This window comes from Drosophila mojavensis, unplaced genomic scaffold (genome assembly GCF_018153725.1).
Source record: "Drosophila mojavensis isolate 15081-1352.22 unplaced genomic scaffold, ASM1815372v1 contig_49, whole genome shotgun sequence".
Lineage (NCBI taxonomy): Eukaryota > Metazoa > Arthropoda > Insecta > Diptera > Drosophilidae > Drosophila > Drosophila mojavensis.
In genome coordinates, this window is record NW_025318872.1 from 4196453 (window position 1) to 4212588 (window position 16136).

At 39.8% G+C, this 16136-nt stretch overlaps 5 protein-coding genes across 9 annotated transcripts; 4 read left to right on the top strand and 1 right to left on the bottom strand.

The window, feature by feature from the left end:
- Positions 1-274: 274 nt before the first annotated feature.
- On the top strand, positions 275-1880 carry LOC6578096. The gene is made up of 2 exons (XM_002003982.4): positions 275-624; positions 1130-1880. The coding sequence occupies exons 1-2, from the start codon at positions 530-532 to the stop codon at positions 1731-1733; spliced, it is 699 nt and encodes a 232-aa protein (XP_002004018.1). The 5' UTR covers positions 275-529; the 3' UTR covers positions 1734-1880.
- A 2023-nt stretch (positions 1881-3903) lies between these two features.
- On the top strand, positions 3904-4417 carry LOC6578097 (vitelline membrane protein Vm34Ca). The gene has a single exon (XM_002003983.4). The coding sequence runs from the start codon at positions 3973-3975 to the stop codon at positions 4336-4338; it is 366 nt and encodes a 121-aa protein (XP_002004019.1). The 5' UTR covers positions 3904-3972; the 3' UTR covers positions 4339-4417.
- A 465-nt stretch (positions 4418-4882) lies between these two features.
- Positions 4883-13837, bottom strand: LOC6578098 (formin-J). 5 transcript variants are annotated; one of them, XM_002003984.4, is made up of 7 exons: positions 13357-13837; positions 12748-13294; positions 8223-8354; positions 7684-8117; positions 7553-7625; positions 5507-6781; positions 4883-5446 (listed from the first exon to the last, which is right to left on the bottom strand). In XM_002003984.4, exons 2-7 carry the CDS (start codon positions 13261-13263, stop codon positions 5309-5311), a joined length of 2568 nt encoding a protein of 855 aa, XP_002004020.1. In that variant the 5' UTR covers positions 13264-13294; positions 13357-13837; the 3' UTR covers positions 4883-5308. The 5 variants fall into 5 exon arrangements, with proteins under 5 accessions (XP_002004020.1, XP_015021478.1, XP_043865094.1 ...); XM_015165992.3 differs by lacking the exon at positions 13357-13837 and having other exon boundaries at positions 12506-12840; XM_044009159.1 differs by lacking the exons at positions 12748-13294; positions 13357-13837 and adding an exon at positions 11570-12432.
- Positions 13838-13932: 95 nt separating this feature from the next.
- LOC6578099 (membrane-associated progesterone receptor component 1) lies at positions 13933-14828 on the top strand. The gene is made up of 2 exons (XM_002003985.4): positions 13933-14043; positions 14101-14828. The coding sequence occupies exon 2, from the start codon at positions 14111-14113 to the stop codon at positions 14738-14740; it is 630 nt and encodes a 209-aa protein (XP_002004021.1). The 5' UTR covers positions 13933-14043; positions 14101-14110; the 3' UTR covers positions 14741-14828.
- Positions 14829-14883: 55 nt separating this feature from the next.
- On the top strand, positions 14884-15915 carry LOC6578100 (60S ribosomal protein L24). The gene is made up of 3 exons (XM_002003986.4): positions 14884-14972; positions 15124-15199; positions 15263-15915. The coding sequence occupies exons 1-3, from the start codon at positions 14968-14970 to the stop codon at positions 15647-15649; spliced, it is 468 nt and encodes a 155-aa protein (XP_002004022.1). The 5' UTR covers positions 14884-14967; the 3' UTR covers positions 15650-15915.
- Positions 15916-16136: the final 221 nt, after the last annotated feature.

Genomic DNA, 16136 nt, shown 5'->3' on the forward strand with positions numbered 1-16136 from the left:
GAAGGGGGCGTGGTATCCAAAATCTGTAAATTACAAAATCTTTTTATCCATTAACTTTATATACAACGCAAATTTGAAGTCTCCGGGTCTAAAAGTATTTAAATTAAGCTGAAAACAAAGTCGATTTTTCGATTATTCTCGATAAAAAAGTTATCGGGTGAGTTATCGAAAAATAAGATAAGCTTGTACTGCCTATGGTATACACACATACATTACATACTTTTCACAAAACCATTATACGCTGATTTCCCATTTTCAATGGGTACAGGGTATAAAAACACTCCAAACGTGACAAAAGCTTGATTTTATGCTATAGGAAAGCAGCAGCGTGTTATCTGGGCAATTCATTTCTGGAATCAAATAATACTTGTAGTCGCAGCTTCATTTACAACCCACATCGCACACCGAACTCGAAGCTCGCAACTGAAACTCAATACCCAGAACAGATTCAACTCTTTTGCTATTGCTGTGACTATAAAAACAAAGCATCAAGCCACAAACGAGCAACAGTCATTGGGTAGTTGGGAACATGTGGGAGCCACAAGCACTGAGCATTATCATTTACACGCTGCTGGGCCTGGCTCTAACGCTGCCCCTCGAGGAGCCTCGCTACAATCAACTGGGGTAAGTGAAAAGACACCAAATGTTTTGGGGAATTGCGGTTGCTATACTTTTATAACTATTAGAAAAAGTCGTTCTCTCTCTTGAATTATTTAATCGGAAGTATTTTAGTGACGCGTCTTGGGTGTTAATTTTAAATATTATGTGGTATTGTAGTAATGCCAATACGTTCGTATAGGGTATACAAAAGTAAGACACTTTCAACTGTCGTGTTCTAAACTATTAAACAAATTATATATTAATTTATATATAGTAACATATAGCATAATATTGAGTATAGTAATTTATACAAGTTAAGCGCTCTCACACTAGGGTACTAGTGATTAGGGGCGCTGAGTTGGGTTCTCGCGAATATAAATTACCTTAGTAACAATAGGTCTAAACTCACTTTCTCTCTCTCTCCCTTTCTCTCTCTCGTCCGAATATGAACTGAGCCAATCAGTTCTACTGGTGGGGTTCGAGTAAGTTGCTTTCTTAAATCTATAATCGAAGCCAAATGCATTTCTAGCTACAAACACGATCAATTGGCCAATTCAACCATGTGTAATAACAGCGTAATTGCCACGACCGATCGACGGGGGGTTCCGGCCACTACGCCCTCGCCCACGCCCTCGGCCACGCCCACGCCCATGCCCAGGCCCAGGCCTACGCCACAATTCGAGTATGCGCTGCTTGGCCAAGACTCTAGGGATCAGCATTGGTATCGTGTGAGTCTAACACCGCTGGACAACAAGTCGGGCTATCGAGCGCAGTTCGCAATGCGACAACCTCCACCATATGACTCTCAGCAGGCGCACAAGCACGATAAGATGATCACTGAGTTGCTGAATTTCCTGGATAAATCTGAGGAGCACAATCTACAGAAGGCCTACAGACAGCTACTGGCCAGTGCCGAGTACAACGACGAGGAGAGCAAGATGAAGCAGGGCGTGGATAAAACCGAAGTTCAAATGGATGACGACGTGGACTTGAAAAGTAATTTGAAGACTGATCCCAATCATCGTCTTATTTTGGTGGCTGAATTGCCGGGAGCCACGACCGCAAATAACCAGAGTGGCAACGATTCGAATGAGGTGAACAATTTAGTATACTTCATAAAGGGCTTAAAGTAAAGGGTACTTCTGCATGATACCCAGTTGAGAGACATCTATACCTCGAATCTGGTATTATCTAATATTATCAATTTCCCAATTAATTATATATATAAATAAAAAAAAGTATTAGAAATATGAAAGCATTAAATAAACGATTAAAAAATATATCTATATCTATATCTATATCTATATCTATATCTATATCTATATCTATATCTATATCTATATCTATATCTATATCTATATCTATATCTATATCTATATCTATATCTATATCTATATCTATATCTATATCTATATCTATATCTATATCTATATCTATATCTATATCTATATCTATATCTATATCTATATCTATATCTATATCTATATCTATATCTATATCTATATCTATATCTATATCTATATCTATATCTATATCTATATCTATATCTATATCTATATCTATATCTATATCTATATCTATATCTATATCTATATCTATATCTATATCTATATCTATATCTATATCTATATCTATATATATCTATATCTATATCTATATCTATATCTATATCTATATCTATATCTATATCTATATCTATATCTATATCTATATCTATATCTATATCTATATCTATATCTATATCTATATCTATATCTATATCTATATCTATATCTATATCTATATCTATATCTATATCTATATCTATATCTATATCTATATCTATATCTATATCTATATCTATATCTATATCTATATCTATATCTATATCTATATCTATATCTATATCTATATCTATATCTATATCTATATCTATATCTATATCTATATCTATATTTATATCTATATTTATTTCTTATTTTTATTATTATTCTAGCAACCCAATAGCTTATGCAAGCTATTCTTAACACATTTGCCTCTCTCTAATACTCTGATATTTTTCCCATGAACTCAACTTATATTCCAACTCTTATACGATAAGCAGCTAAGTAACTGCACTGGCAAGCCCAAAGACAAACCTCTGCTGAGTGTGTGTAAGAGTATGTATGCGTGAGTGTGTGGAGCTGTGTGCGGCACACTTCTTTGGACACTTGCTGCTCCAATTGCAAACTGTTAAAAGAACACTGTGACCCACATGGAACTCTGAACTAAAAGTAATGTTTAAAAATTTGTGCATGACAAAATGTTCTGTTAAAATTGATTTTTACTCAGGATTAATGCTTTATAAGCGAAATTAGGGCTAATTTTGTTGCCTACGTAAGATGTGCATCTCGATCAAATGACATAAGCTTATTTGCTTATTTAAAGCCTGTTCGATGTCATTATACCGACATAGACCCAGACACCAAGAAACAACTCTCTGTGACGCATTTGGACTACGCACAAGTTCAGCTTTAATGCATTGAAATATCGCCAATTTTGTTGCAGATAATTTGCATATAATATGCAGATATTATGCTTTCTGAAAAGGTTTTAATGAATCCAAAAATTAAAAAAACAAATATAATTTTCTCTTATCAAGTAAATCCGTTTGTTTTTAATTTGATAATAATGATCAGTTAAAGGCCAACTTTCTTTCACATCCAAAGTAAATCATCAATTATGGTCAATTGCAAATGATTTATAACGGCTATTAGATTAGTTTAAGTCAAAAGCAAGACAAGAGAGCTGCCACACACTCCACATTCATTCCCTCGAAATCATAATTTTTGAATTATTTAGAAGCGCACAAATATACTATATGTATAAGAGACATAAGGAACTGTAGAACTCAACATGCATTTCGTTTTTTTTTTTTTATTAATCTCTATTTAGTAGATTGAATTCAAGGTTATTCAAAGTTTTTATTTTTTCTAATCACTATTAAATTATTATAAAGATAAGATAAAGGAAAAAGCAAAGCAACATTTTCTAATAACTCTATAAATCCTACAGCTACAAAATTCATGTATAGAGCTAGCTGAGTAAAAAAAACTTAATAAGAGCTTCTTAAAGATTTTGTAATATACAAATTGCGGAAATAGAAAAAAAAAATTCAAAATAAAATATGCGCTCAGACCCACAATAAAAAAGTCGAATAGTTTCTTTCGACCAGTAAAAAATTGAGCTGAATCAGCTCAGTGCGCTTTTAAACTTGGTCAATGCTTGGCTTTGCATTTCTCTTCGCCACAGCCGTGGACTGCTATATAAAGCCACTCGTTTGGTGCAGTCCATATCGCAGTTCGCAATTGCCAAAGTTCCGCACTTAATCCGAAACCCAAATTAACTCCAAACATGAAGTTCATTGTGCTCGCCGCTGTTGCCTGCCTCTTGGCCACATCCGTTGCCGGCGCTGACAAGGAGGAGAAGATGCTTGGCTCTGCTTATGGGGGTGGCTATGGCCAGCCTGCCGCTGCACCCGCTCCCCAGGGCTACGGCGCACCAGCTGCTCCAGCTGCACCATCCTATTCAGCTAACGCGGCTCCAGCCCAGGCAGCACCCGTCTCCATTCCCGCACCGCCGTGCCCCAAGAACTATCTGTTCAGCTGCCAGCCCAACTTGGCTCCGGTACCATGCAGCGCTCCAGCTCCAAGCTATGGATCAGCTGGAGCCTACACCCAATACGCTCCTATCTATGCGCCACGCCCCCTACGTTGGTAAATCCCACACGCCTTCGGCGATACATCTAATTCGACAATTTCGAAAGCAAGACAATAAACCACGATTTCACAACTGAAAACTCTAGTATAATATTCAATATTGGCAATGGCTCGCCATTGCACTGGCCCCACTGCAGTGCGGCTACATTTATACTTTACTTTTCAGATATCAGCCTCCCGCTTCTTGGAAAATAAATAATGAATAAATAAACTATATGAGAAAAACTATTTAGAAGATCAAGTTCATAGTCCAAAGCTTCCTAAATTAATTACAATTATTAATTGATCATAAATTGATATTTGCCGACATACATTTACTTAGAGGAATTAATTGCAGAAGCCTCGAAGATGTTGATACTCTTGTTAACGGTACAATAATACCATGATGATACGTATATAGGTTAATAGTTTTACGAGTTTCCGATCACATATATATATCTTAATAAAATGGTTTAGTATCATGCACTTTCGCCTAGTTGCTCCAATTTGCGAATGAAAAATTGTGAATATTTAAATATATTTACTTATTGAAAAACCATTAACTATTCAATTGAATACAATGTCATTTAATTTATATGTATATGTGTATAAAAAACATTAACAAACTTTTTACTTAAGTATTACGTAAACTTGATAGCTGCTTAACAGCAGAAGCACATGGTATCATATATCATATAATAAATATCTCAGTGATTAGTTTTTGGATAGCCAAATATACTAAACGAAATAAAATGGAGTGACAATGGTAAAGGAAGGAAATATAAAACTATCTATGGTAAACTTAAAATCAATCGAATTTACACAATTTTTTAAGCGCAATGAATATATAAAGTATATAGAGAAATCGAGAAAACTAAATCTGTTTTTTTTTTTTTTTTTTTTTAATTATTTTTACTGAGCAATTTCGACTGAACATCAACTAAACATCGGCAATTTTTCACGAGAAGCTGTTGAAAAATTGGCGTTAGCTCTCAGTAGTCGTCGTCGTCGTCGGCGTCCTGGCCATCATCATAGAAACGCGCCGCCTGCAGTTGCTTGCGTATTGCGCCCACTTGTGTCAGGATCTTAGGGGACGATGTAGACACCGTGAACTTCTGCACGACGGGCACCTGGATTAATATTAGAATAGGTTACTATTTATGCTTAAGGCTCAATGAGCAACTACACACCTCCCAGCGCTTCTTAAGATTGTCCATTTTTTGCTGCTGCCGATTGCCGTCCAGCGTTGGGGCCGCGTCTTTGCGCGTCATTTTGGGCATTTCGCGCAACAGAGGCATTGATAAATTCTGCGTGGGAGTCTCGTGTAGAACGATATCGCGCCTTCCCAAGGTCTGTGGTGTTGTTTGTGTGCCGCGATGACGCGATTCACTTTTGCTGCGCAACTCCAGCTGCTGCTGCTGCTGCTGCTTGAGTGCCAAGTCGCCATAGTTTTTCAGGTAACGCGACAAGCGCTGATCCGTCTGACGTCTCACCCGCTTCATGGCTTGCTCATCGGCGCTGTCAACCTCGAAGCTGTTGTTCGCACTGCCCGAGACGGTGGGCAGCGGCTCCTGATCCAGCTGCAATGGCTTCACAGGCGTGGGCTTATAGTCCTCGTGAAACACCGAGTTTGGAGATATATTAAAGGAGTACGGCGGCGACGTCGTATCCACTGGGTTGGAGCTATTGTTCTCTGCTGCCGGCGGACAATTGACTTCCAGCACGCGAAACGAATCCTCTGTTGGCTGTTCGCGGTCCAGTTGCTCATTAATATGCGTGCGCTCGGCATCGCGACCGCAGGCGATCTCCTCCAGGCAAAAGGAGCACAGATTGCGGCGGCAATTCATGCAGACATTGCGCTCTCGCTGGCAGGCGCGGCAGACATCGCTCTTCACCAGACACTGGCCACACATGGCGTACAGGCGCTCACACTTCAAGCACACAAGCGCATAGCTATTCTGGCAGCTGTGATCAACTGCAGCAGCCGGTTCCACAGTCGCCTCATCGCTCGTTGCTGTCGGCGCTTCGCTGCTCGGCGGCTTCAGTTTCAAGGCCAATTTGCGCTGGCATCGCAGGCAACAGCTCTCATAGCTCTTCAGCGGTTCGTCGCAGAGCGGGCAGATCTTCTCGCACAAATGGAAGCATTCGCGCTCGATCTTCGCCATTTGAGGCAGTTCGAAATCGAGCTCCACGCCCGGCGGCAACGGCTGGCCGCGTCTATATTCGTGCCGTGCCGAATTGCTGAAATATTTGTAGACCTTATTTGTGTTGGCATTGCTGTTATTATTATTGTTGTTGTTATTGATGTTGGTGCTGTTTTTGTTGTTGGTGTTGTTGTTGTTGGCGTTGGCTTTGATATCCTTTGAATTATTCAGCTCCTTCGCATGCAACAGCTGCGCATCCTCCTCCAGTTTGGCCAGCAGCTTTTCGCGCATCAAACGGTTCCGTTCCGTCTCAATGCGTGCCTGTTGAAGCGATTAATCAGTTACTTTTAATATCAAATCCCTCAGCATATCAAATGTACGAAACCCAGTCAAGCGTCCATCGATACAAATTGTTTAATTTTTTTAGTATTCTGTCATCTTCAATTTGGCAATTGTAATTTAACGGACACATCGGAATGGAAAATATATTCCAGAATAATTTTAATTTCGGTACTATTTTCAAATAAGATGAGATATATTTTCCTATGAAACGAGCTTAGATAGTATAGAACTAACGGAACGGATTTCCATTGGAAAATAAGATAAGAACTGGCTATCGAAAATTGTTCTCATTCCTTCAAAAGTTTAGATTCATTATTTTAAGAAATCGAAACTGATGTGAGAATGAAAAATATTTTTTAAAAATTCTACTCGTTATAAAAATATATCTGTGAAATATAATCAAAATTAATTAAAATTCTCTTGAAGCAAATAAATATTGTAATTACTTAGGTAGAACATTAAATCGAATAATATAATCTGAAATTATATTATCTGGACAGTAAAGTAGAATTTTAGTTTTGATATTAATGATCGCAATCAGTGAGAAATAAGTGTAAAAAATAAAGAGCGCGATTCTACTATTTAAGGCAAGATGTTAAAAAGTTGACTTTAATATGCAGACAACAAATTCCAACAATCCTACAAATACATAATGATATTAGGGTGTTGGAAACAACACGAATTTGTGCACATATAGATCAGACTAAAGCCATCTATGGGGACAAACGTCAGATTTGATACTAAACAAACCTTCTCAGCGCGCTTCTTTTCCTTTTCGAGCTGCTCCTCCAAGTGCATCGTCTTGAGCTGTGCCTCCAGGCGCCTAGGCGAGAATAGGGAAGTGGTTGAGCATGGCTAGTAAAGTACTCGACAATAGTCACCTGGTCAGCGCCTCCTCCTGTCGCCGTTCCTTTTCTCGTAGCATCTCGATGGACCGACGCTTTTCTTCGATTTGCTGCATCAAGTCCCGCTGGTACTCTTTCTTGCGTGCCGTCTCCAGTTCGGCACTGCGCATGTTGCGCTCGTTGATGCCATCGCCGGAGACAATGTTGGAGAGCTCAACGTGGCCAAGATCATGGAGCAGCTGCTGGCGTGTCGTGGCCGTACGTATTTTCGGCGGCACATAGTTGGGGTTATTATTTACAATTAACTCTAGGTCAGTCTTATCCGTTCGGCTATGGTTTGTGCTTGTGCTGGATTGACTGGAGCGCGCCGTGGTCTGCAGCTCCTCTCCGGCCGGCACTGAAGTTGCTGTTGGCGTTGCTGTGGTTGGCTTCAGCTGTCTTCGCTGTTTACCCAAAGGCGGGTGCAGCATCTAGAAACAACACAAATCAATTTACTGCCTGGCACATAAATCCAACACGGATTAACATACCGGATGGCGCGATATGGTTTATGGTCTATAGTTCATGGCACTTACCTGGTGCTTAAGCAAGTTCTGCTGATTCTCGCGCTGTCGCTCACGCAAATAATTTTGGCGCTTCTGATTTTCATTGTTGAAGCCGGGAAAATACGAATAAAATGTGTCCGTAACCCATTGCTCCATGTCATCCTGTGCAAAAGAAAGAGAGCGCGCTCAGTTAGCATTCACATTATGCGGCGAGACTTGTTTTTCTTTGTGTGTGTTATATAAATCATTTCAGCTTTTGGCGACACCACTAACCACCAGCAGAAAGCTTGTGTACATTTTGTACGCCACGGTGGTGCGTGGGCAGTCTAATGAGAGCCGCTTTTTAGTAGAGGGAGAGCTGCAAATTATTGCCCAGTCGTTGTTCTTTGCCTTTTGGGGTCAGCCTATTGCCTGCGATGGGAGCTGCTCCAGCGAGGGCAGCACATTCCCTACTGCCAGCACCTTCTGCCACATAATTTGTATGCCGGCGACGCTGACAGCGGCGTCGACGTCGAACATCGCGTGCAGCGTTGGCATAAGATTTTACTTTTTGTTATAGAAAATAAGCAACTTTTCAGCAATATAGATTGCTTGACTTTCAAATATCCTAGATAAGCTGCATCATTTTCAAATGAAAGACTTTAAACAGTTTAAGAATAATTGGTAATATAATAGCAATAGAAAAAGAAAAACAAAAACAAAGACATAGAAAGTCGAACATTCATTAATAGGACTAAATACAGATTGAGAGAAAAATGAAAGGTAGGTAAGATGGAATTGTTACTGATGATAAGCAAACCGACGAAATATTCATTGATAAAAAAGCAGAAATCTTAAGTAGATATACACAATAAATATAGCACAGATACAACAACATAGAATGAGGTCAAAGTATATAGCGCTAAGTAATTGAGTTACGTGTAAGATTTATTCACTAAACAAAGCCAAAAGTCTTATATTAACTTTAAAGCCCGTCTTCACAGGGTATTGCCATGCAAAGAGCATTATGACCAGGGGCGTCGCTGGAGCTAGAGCAATAGCTGCGTCATCAGCCAAGCCAAAGGCAATGCCCCTTGGGTGTTTATCAACAAGGTTCAGCTGTTTGAGGCGTTCCACAATATGGACTAGGGGCTTGCATTCCAGCCGACTTCAGCTTGATGTTCGCCTTAATTAAAGTTCGTTTTAACAATTTCATCACTTGACAGCGACAACTTGGGCCAGTTGATAAAATGCTTCAGCTCTTAACATAATTAAAGGCTAATTTGCAGCAAGAATTACTTCTCCAACTACCAGGGATTGGTCTATTAGTCTAGCATTCCGTCAACACTCGCTGAGTAATTTGCATACTCTAGCACTTTGTTATTCAGGTCAAGGAAACTATCAACGAAAATAGGCGTGTATAAATATATATAAATATATTATAAATATGGCGCGTAGCTCAAGGAGTGCTCTGCCAATCAGTGGAAGTGTGCAAATAAATAGCATGGACTGGGCATGAAAATTTTCTTTTATTGTATTTAGGTTGCGTTGATCTAAAATACATAGGCGCTGGCACAGTGGAGCAAATGGCGTTTTATATACACAGACAGCAATGCCGACTCTCTGATTCCATGAGACAAGAAGGGAAAATCATTTTACTATTCCACTGATTTTATAAATCAAATTAGAGCCAACGACTTTTGTATAGAAATTTAAAACTAATCCTTGATTGCAGATCTCTTAAAAGATATGTGATTTAAATGCTTGTTAGATTTAAAAACTTGTTGGCCCCATTTTGTCAGCTCCAAGTAAAGGCTTTGACATAAATTTAAGTAGACGATTCCAGTTATTCAGCCATTGTGTTGGCGTTATCAAACTTTTACTAGGTCCATTCATTGGGGCGCCACTTTGCGTGTCCCGTTCGAATTAGGTTAACTAAGTGGGTAAACTTGTTTTAGTGTGGGCGCGAAAACTGCGAAAGCCGAGGAAAATGCGTATAAAAGCGCGCAGCAGGATCTGGACTCTTGGGGCTGTTTATGCTGAGGACTCCAGACACCATAAGTTCAAGGCCATTTCATGGAATTTTAAGCATGTGGCGCTCAAAACTAAAAACAAAAATATCCTGCAGTGGGATTGAAAAGCGTCTGGTGTCACGCTTTCCAAATTAGCTTTAACGGTTCATTAGCTGCGGGCAGCGATATGACAAAAATCTAAATCGCGTATACGCTAATCACATAGAGTCGTGAGAAGGCCTCGCATTCACTCACACTCACCCACACACACACGCGCACTCGTAATGCTGAACAATTAATTAGGGGACTTTCATATAACTGACCTTGTTCAGGTCGCGTCCTTTTTTTCGATTTCCTTTCTCTATGGCTTTAATGACTTAAGTGGCTCCTGCTCCTGCTCCAGACCCTGTGACTGCGAAGGGGCCTATAGGAGTATTGATGAGCTTTTAGCTCACCTCATCAATCATCCACATACAAAATTGTCATTAGCTATTGGCCAAGAAATGCTTTAGCGGAAATGACCAGCCACTAAACACCCCACAGTGCCCGAGCCTAGGGGCAAGTGCCGCGGCACGTCAAATCAAATATGGCACAATGCACTTTGTGGACGGAAATTGCATGACCAAACGCTTTCAGTTTTCATGCACTGACCAAACAAAAAATTGCACACAAAAAGTTGCTAAAAAATGCAAGCACTTAAAAAGCTTAAAAAGCAACCACGAAGCCATCTAAACCTACTATGTAAAAATATTTAGGTAATAGCATGAGGGGATAAGACTACATGCGCATGCATATATCTTTTAATTGCATTAATCATAAAAAGGCACAATGAAGAGTAGAATGAAATAACAAAATGTCGATAGAGATTTATTACAATATCATTTATAGATCTATGCGAAGATTGGCCTCACACAACTTGGGGCTCGAAGTTGCTAGACTCGCATAACATTTCAAAATTAAGTTAACTAAACTGAGGTATAACAAAATGAAGTGAGTCGCTATTTATTCTGCTTTCATAAATTGTGCGATTGTCATTAAGAACTCAACACTTCAACCATTTGATATGCCCATACTTAGGCAGGGTATACGTTCATACCATGTTAAATATTTTTTAAAACGCAGCAATTTCGCCAGTCGGGTGGTCGTTTTTTTTTTTTTTTTTTTTTTTTTGCCGCCCGCATTTTATAGCCAGCTCTCCTCTCTTTTCTCCTTAAAATTCTTTCTCTCTGCCACACTCTCTTATACTACCGGCATTTCGCACACATTGCTGGAACTGCGTTGGTTTTCTTTATGGCTGCGCGTTGCTTTAATTAAGGCATTTTCATTACACTTTTTATTTCGTTTTAATTAGAGACAATTTGTATTGATGCCACGCCTGCTGCTCACCTATATGATTGTGTGTTGTTGTTGTTGGTTGTTATAATTAAACGAGTTTATTTGTTCAGCAGCTTTTCAAGTTCAGGCCACAAATAAAATAGCAACAAACGCAACAAACGAGCTTCAAATTACAACTGAGCTGCGCAAACGAAATTCATCAGGCGAGCGGGCGCTAACGCTCAGCCAAAATGCCAACTGGAGCACGAAGAACAGCCACAGCAACAAGAACAACAGTAACAGCAACGACAACAACAACAGCAACAATAGGAAACAAGAATAGTAACAGTGTAAAGGGCATTAAGGATTCATGAGGCCGAACGCATGAAGGACATTACGCTTCAAAGTTAAAAATTGAATTATTTAATAATTGAAACTGTGACTGTGTTAAGACAAAATAACAAAGTAGAAAAACCTATTAGCCCAGTTAGCCAGCCATAGAGCATGTTGACTCTGCTTTCCTCGCAAGGCTCATGAGCTGCCATTATTATGAACATGCATGCTGAAAAGCGAAACCGAAGCATGAAAAATTCAAAATTGAAAAGTGAATCGTGAAAAATGAAAACTAACTATATTTCTGGTGATATTTCAATCTGAAGCAAGTAATTTAATACTCACTGTTCTGGCCTTAATAAACAGCGGGGGAATTGGAATGTATCTAAAATACAAATCGACAGAAATAGAGAAAAGCTAGAATTCATTGAGATTTTTCAGCAACAGTCTCTAAATTCTAAAAATCGATTGTTGATTTATATTAATCACTCGGAGCTAGGCACTCCAACAGACACATATGGTGGAATCAACTTGACTATTAGTCAATATATGTAGTAAATTCCCGCTTTCCTTTCGATTTCCTAAACATTTTTTGTACATATTTAAACAGACTGAACAAATGTAAGAGTCGTGTTTCAACAAAATATCCAATTTAATTAGGTAAAACGCACTCACAATTCGGTAAAGCCCAACTCGATTCACTTTGAAAAGCCTCTGACAACTAAAGCCAAATATTGTGGGCGCTGCTCCGTGCACTCGTAGCGGCTCAACGAGCCGTAAAGACATTCGCATAGTTATGGATAATCTTACGAGCGCTACGTTTTGGGCGTTTCGCCAATCGAGCGTGAACAACTGAAATTGGCAAGCACCAAAAGGCAGACACCGTCCCTCTCTCTTATCCATGCCTAATCACTTACGCCGGTCGCTCGCTTCCCAATTGGCAAACGATTCTCGCTCTGCGGTCGCTCGCTTTCCAAATTGCGATACGTCTCATTTGGTGATTTATATTGTCGCGCGCTGCCAATAAGCAATTCGCACTGATTCACAAATTCCTTGGCCGACTTTAGGCTAAGTGGTGAGGTGGCGGATAGGTTCCTCTGGTGCCGCTGTTCCTGTTCCGGCTCCTGCTCCAGCTTCAGTTCCGGCAAGTTCTCCTCTACGCTCAACTGTAGCTGCAGGTCGGAGTTTTGGTTAGGCGTTGCTAAGGCCGAGTTCGAGGCCTTTTCGAGTTCATTGCACTCGCTGTGGCTTTTGTTGGCCATGCGCTGACATTGCTTGGGCTTGTAGCCTTCCATTTGCATTAACAAGGTGGCAGGACAAACGCCCTGCGAATTGTTTGCACCATTCTGAAGAGTGTTGCTAGCTGCAGCCAGACGCTGGCGATCGAATTCCAACTGCTGGCGCTCTAGCGCTAGAAATTCCTCTAGATCCATATTGCCAATACATGTACGTTTAAATGTCAAACTATATAAAAAAAAAAAAAACATTAACAACAGCAGTGGATTCACAAAGCTAAACAAACTCACTAAAATAAAAGTGCATATAACAAGTGCTGCTCTAGTTTGGAACTAGCTTTTTGCCAGCTAAATTTGGCATTTTAAAAACAAGGCCTCACAGAAAATAGTGTGAACAACTTTTATATATATATATATATATTACGTTAATTTAATAAAAATTGCCTGCTTTTATGCAATGCATGAATTCATCACGAGCTCGCATTTGTCGCATTTCATCGTATATTGTTTACAATATCTGCAGCCATTTTCCTGCCACTTAACAAGCCAACCGAATCAATGCTGAATGCGTCGCAATAACTGATACTAATTCACATATTTTCACAAACAATAATTATTGAATTGCGGTAAATTTACAAAATTGTACGAAAAATGATCTTGTCACACAAAATTGGGCACATTTTGGACTCGTTGACTTGCAAATACATGTACTTGTATATTACTTTCGAAATTATTGACTATACTGCGGGCTCGCCTGCGATGACAATTCACGAAAAGCAGGGCTGCAGATTCAGCGTTGCTGTCGGCCCAGTGCTGGAAAACGGTAATATTAGCTCGTACTACAACTCTGTTTACCGTTTTCCAGATTTTCAAATTTAAATTTAAATTAAAGCAGGCTTCTGCAACTTGTCATTTATTATTTTTGGGGTACAAATTTATTCTGTCTTTACATGTAGATACCAGATTATAGATCATTGGGTGAGTGAAGAATTTTTTTTTTTTTTAATTGAACATATATTTACTTAATTTGAGCAGCTCGCCAGACATGTCTGAGAAGAGTGGACAGACAAAGTCGCTCGAAGCAAAATTACCCTGGTACTATAATGTATACAACACCATCAAGGATACTCCCATCAATTTGACGCTATTACTCGTCTCGGCATTCGTTTTCTATAAAGTGGTGAACATATCACGTCAACGTCGCAATTTGAATCGCGTTCGTAATTTCTTTGGTTACGGGACAGACAACGAAAAATCGCAGTTACCACCGCTACGACGTGATTTTACTGTTAAGGAGTTACTCAAATATAATGGCACTCGTGAGGATGGACGTATTCTAGTCGCGGTCAATTACAATATATACGATGTATCGTGTGCTAAGCAAGTGTATGGGCAGACTGGAGCTTATCCCCAATGGGCCGGATGTGATATATCGCGGAATTTGATCAACTTCACAGCGGAACGAAATGAGAATCAGGAATTCGATTATATGTGTGACCTAACAGCACAGCAAAGAAGCACTTTAGTGGAGTGGGATCAACAGTATAGCGAAAAATATCCACTTGTTGGCCGTTTGGTTTCCGATGATGATGACGATGAAGACGAACGACCCGTAGATGGTGAAAATGAAGAGGACAGAAAGAGCCAAATTGAACAACAGTTGGGCACAATATAAAATGTAACTGATATTACGAAAATTTGTTGTTACAAGCCTCGATCACATACAAAATAAAAATATCAAGTCAAAAAACGACGTGTTTAAATTGCCATGTCTTGTGCACCATTGCAAATACAACCCTGCGCTTTGACACCTAACCAGCACTGGGCATCAGCTGTGCAGATGTGACAGCGGCTCTCAAATTGCGCATCAACTTCCGTTTCTTTTCACTTTTGACCAGCAAGATGAAGTACGTAAAAAATATATAAATTCTCAAAATATGCGTACATCACTGTGCAGACATAATTGTTTTGCATTTGATATGACATTTAGATATGTGCCTTGGTGTTATGCTATAATATTTATTCAGACTATGCTTAAACAAAACATTTTATTTGCAGAATTGGCTTGTGTGCATTCAGTGGGTACAAAATCTACCCCGGCCATGGCAAGACCATGGTCAAAGTCGATGGCAAGGTATAGTAAACAACTAATATATTCAAATTGTCCAAATAAATCCAATATATATCAAATTTTTAGACCTTCACCTTTCTGGACAAGAAGTGCGAGCGCTCCTACCTGATGAAGCGTAATCCCCGCAAAGTCACCTGGACTGTGCTGTACCGCCGTAAGCACCGTAAGGGTATTGAGGAGGAGGCGTCCAAGAAGCGTACTCGCCGCACACAGAAATTCCAGCGCGCCATCGTCGGTGCCTCGCTTGCCGAGATTATGGCTAAGCGCAACATGAAACCCGAGGTGCGAAAGGCCCAACGGGATCAGGCCATCAAGGTAGCCAAGGAGCAGAAGCGCGCCGCTAAGGCAGCCAAGAAGGCCGCCGCGCCAGCACCCGCCAAGAAATCAGCGCCCAAGCAGAAGGCCACCAAGGTAACGCAGAAGTCGGCCCCTCGCGTCGGTGGCAAGCGGTAAACAACAATAAAATGTAGAAGAAAAACCACTGGTTGCTGGATTGTGCAAGTGAAGTGCAACGCGGATTTTACATCAAAAATGATTTAAGAAAAAAATTTAGTGAAACGCTAATTAAAAAACAAAAGCTACAAATGCACATTTGTAGCGGTAAAAAAAACGGCATCGCGTATTTTTTGTTTGGACAAAAAGTGAAACGAAAATGCGAGGGAAAAAGCGAACGATAATAAAATAACTTTATAGAAGACAAAACGTAGATGAAATCGAAACTACAGACGTATTAAATTTTATGTAGAAAGCTTCGTACATACAAATTGTGACGGAAGATTTACTGCAATGGTTGGAGTAGATACAATCGTGTCTGACATGCAAGATTACCTCAATCCAATTTTGTTTAAGTACTGCAAACCATATTTAATTGTGCACCATTCGCTGTCTAAGATTTATTTTACTAAACGGTTTGACGAACACTACTAATTCCACTTTACAG

What these genes read in the sequence shown, in the direction of transcription:
- LOC6578096 (XM_002003982.4), top strand. Translation starts at nt 530, where the DNA reads ATGTGGGAGCCACAAGCACTGAGCATTATCATTTACACGCTGCTGGGC. An exon ending in CCTCGCTACAATCAACTGGG is followed by an intron (nt 625 to 1,129) that starts GTAAGTGAAAAG and finishes ATGCATTTCTAG; the next exon opens with CTACAAACACGATCAATTGG.
- LOC6578098 (XM_002003984.4), bottom strand. Translation starts at nt 13,263, where the DNA reads ATGGATCTAGAGGAATTTCTAGCGCTAGAGCGCCAGCAGTTGGAATTC. An exon ending in AGAACTTGCTTAAGCACCAG is followed by an intron (nt 8,118 to 8,222) that starts GTAAGTGCCATG and finishes TGTTGTTTCTAG; the next exon opens with ATGCTGCACCCGCCTTTGGG. An exon ending in AAAAGAAGCGCGCTGAGAAG is followed by an intron (nt 6,782 to 7,552) that starts GTTTGTTTAGTA and finishes TCGCTTCAACAG; the next exon opens with GCACGCATTGAGACGGAACG.
- LOC6578100 (XM_002003986.4), top strand. An exon ending in TGGTCAAAGTCGATGGCAAG is followed by an intron (nt 15,200 to 15,262) that starts GTATAGTAAACA and finishes TCAAATTTTTAG; the next exon opens with ACCTTCACCTTTCTGGACAA.
- LOC6578097 (XM_002003983.4), top strand. Translation starts at nt 3,973, where the DNA reads ATGAAGTTCATTGTGCTCGCCGCTGTTGCCTGCCTCTTGGCCACATCC.
- LOC6578099 (XM_002003985.4), top strand. Translation starts at nt 14,111, where the DNA reads ATGTCTGAGAAGAGTGGACAGACAAAGTCGCTCGAAGCAAAATTACCC.